This window comes from Octodon degus, unplaced genomic scaffold (assembly GCF_000260255.1).
Source record: "Octodon degus isolate 3935 unplaced genomic scaffold, OctDeg1.0 scaffold00047, whole genome shotgun sequence".
Taxonomy (NCBI): domain Eukaryota; kingdom Metazoa; phylum Chordata; class Mammalia; order Rodentia; family Octodontidae; genus Octodon; species Octodon degus.
This window is the reverse complement of record NW_004524623.1, coordinates 13,475,969-13,477,488: the sequence shown is the minus strand read 5'-3', so window position 1 is coordinate 13,477,488 and position 1,520 is coordinate 13,475,969. Positions and strand designations below refer to the sequence as shown.

Here is a 1,520-nt window from a genome sequence, read left to right as displayed (position 1 = left end):
CTCTTTTTCTCCGAGGCCTCGCGCATGGCCACGCCCCCTCTCCGGATCGGGTGACGTTGCCGACACCTACGCGCGTCGCGCCGAGAGTTGACGGACGCCCCCTGGTGCACTACTGAAGATTTCGGGAGCTCGGAAGAGGCTCTTCCGGGCGGCCGCGATGTCCAACCCGCGGCTTGTCAGCCGGCTCCTGGATCTGTGAGTCCGCCGCGCCCTGTACTGCTCTCCCGCCCGCTCCCCTGTCCGCTCCCCTGCCCGCTCCCCCTGGCTCCCGTGTCCCCGGCGCGTCGTCTGTCCGCGGAGGTCGGTCGTGCCGGCGCCCCCACCACGTCCCGGTTCGCAGGCGCTTGGCCGCGAGCCTCAGCCCGGAGGGGCCCGGAGGAGCTCGGCTGCCGGCGGTGGCGGGCCCGGAGCCTGGCCCTGGGCGTCTCCTGGCGGCGTGGAGGGATGCGTCGCATCCTCGGGAGCCCTGGCCTTGCAGACAATAAACACCGCCAAGCTTCTCTTACTGTTACTATTTTATCTCCAAAACTGTGCTGGAAATTACGGTTACCATGGCAATCGCATCCCTGCAGGAGCGGTCCATTAACATTGCCGTTTCTAAAAGAATTAGATTGATGCCAGGAATGGCCCTATTCTGAAAACCTTCTAAAAAGAGTAGGATTTGACACACATGAGCATGGATTGATGATTTATAATATATAAGTACTGGCTTTTAAAATTATGTTTGTCATGGTTTTTAGATAAATATTTACCTGTACTCCTGGCCATCAATACACGGTCGTTTTTCATAATGGAGACATCAGTTGGTTCTTTAATGTGTAGATTCAGATTTTAGACCTCCAAGAGAAGGAATTTACCTTAGTTTGGGATACACATTTCATACCTTACGAAATGTGATTTGACTTTACACTAGTTAAGGTAGAGTAAGGTGATAGTTAAGAGTGCGTGCCATGAATCACACAAAATTCTGTTCACCTAACATTTATTAGTTGTACAGTCATGAACAAATAATCTGACCTAATTGGGCTTCACTGTTCCCGTCTGTCGAAAGAGGGCAGTGTCGCTCCGTTATCATGTCCTGTTGGACTGTTCTGGAGCTGTAAGGCTAGCATTTGGGAGGCTAAGACAAGAGAATGGCTAGTTTGAGAGCAGCCGGGAGTGTAAGCCAGGTCTGGATTGCCAGCTGCATTATCGTGAATTGCTTTCCCACAAAATAAAAGATAAATAAAAAGACATATAAAGTCTGTATAGAATAAGGTTGGCACATAGGTAAATGCTTATTTCTTTTAGAAAGTAATACTGTCGCCTACCTTCTGTGGAAAGCAGCATGGAAGAGCTAGTTACCTAAACGCTGATCTTTTTTCCTAGGGCTCAATTTCATTCCTGTATCTGAATTCCTGATATTTCATGCAGCCTCCCCAAGGGGTCCGTAGACATGATCCTCCAGGGCCCAGGAGCTAGCTCAGCAGCATAATCAGCCACCTGGCAAGCACAAGGTCCCAAGATTGGTCCCTGGTACT

At 51.0% G+C, this 1,520-nt stretch overlaps 1 protein-coding gene across 2 annotated transcripts in view; it reads left to right on the top strand.

The window, feature by feature from the left end:
* The first annotated feature begins 8 nt into the window (after positions 1-8).
* The window catches only part of Amn1 (antagonist of mitotic exit network 1 homolog), a 65,277-nt gene continuing 63,765 nt past the window's right edge, over positions 9-1,520 (top strand). For both annotated transcript variants that reach the window (XR_002821320.1, XM_004632180.2), the window contains exon 1: positions 9-195. Coding sequence is in view for 1 of the 2 variants with exons in the window: in XM_004632180.2 (XP_004632237.1) it covers positions 158-195 (38 nt within the window). In the remaining variant the exon portion in view is untranslated. The remainder of the gene's footprint in view (positions 196-1,520) is intronic.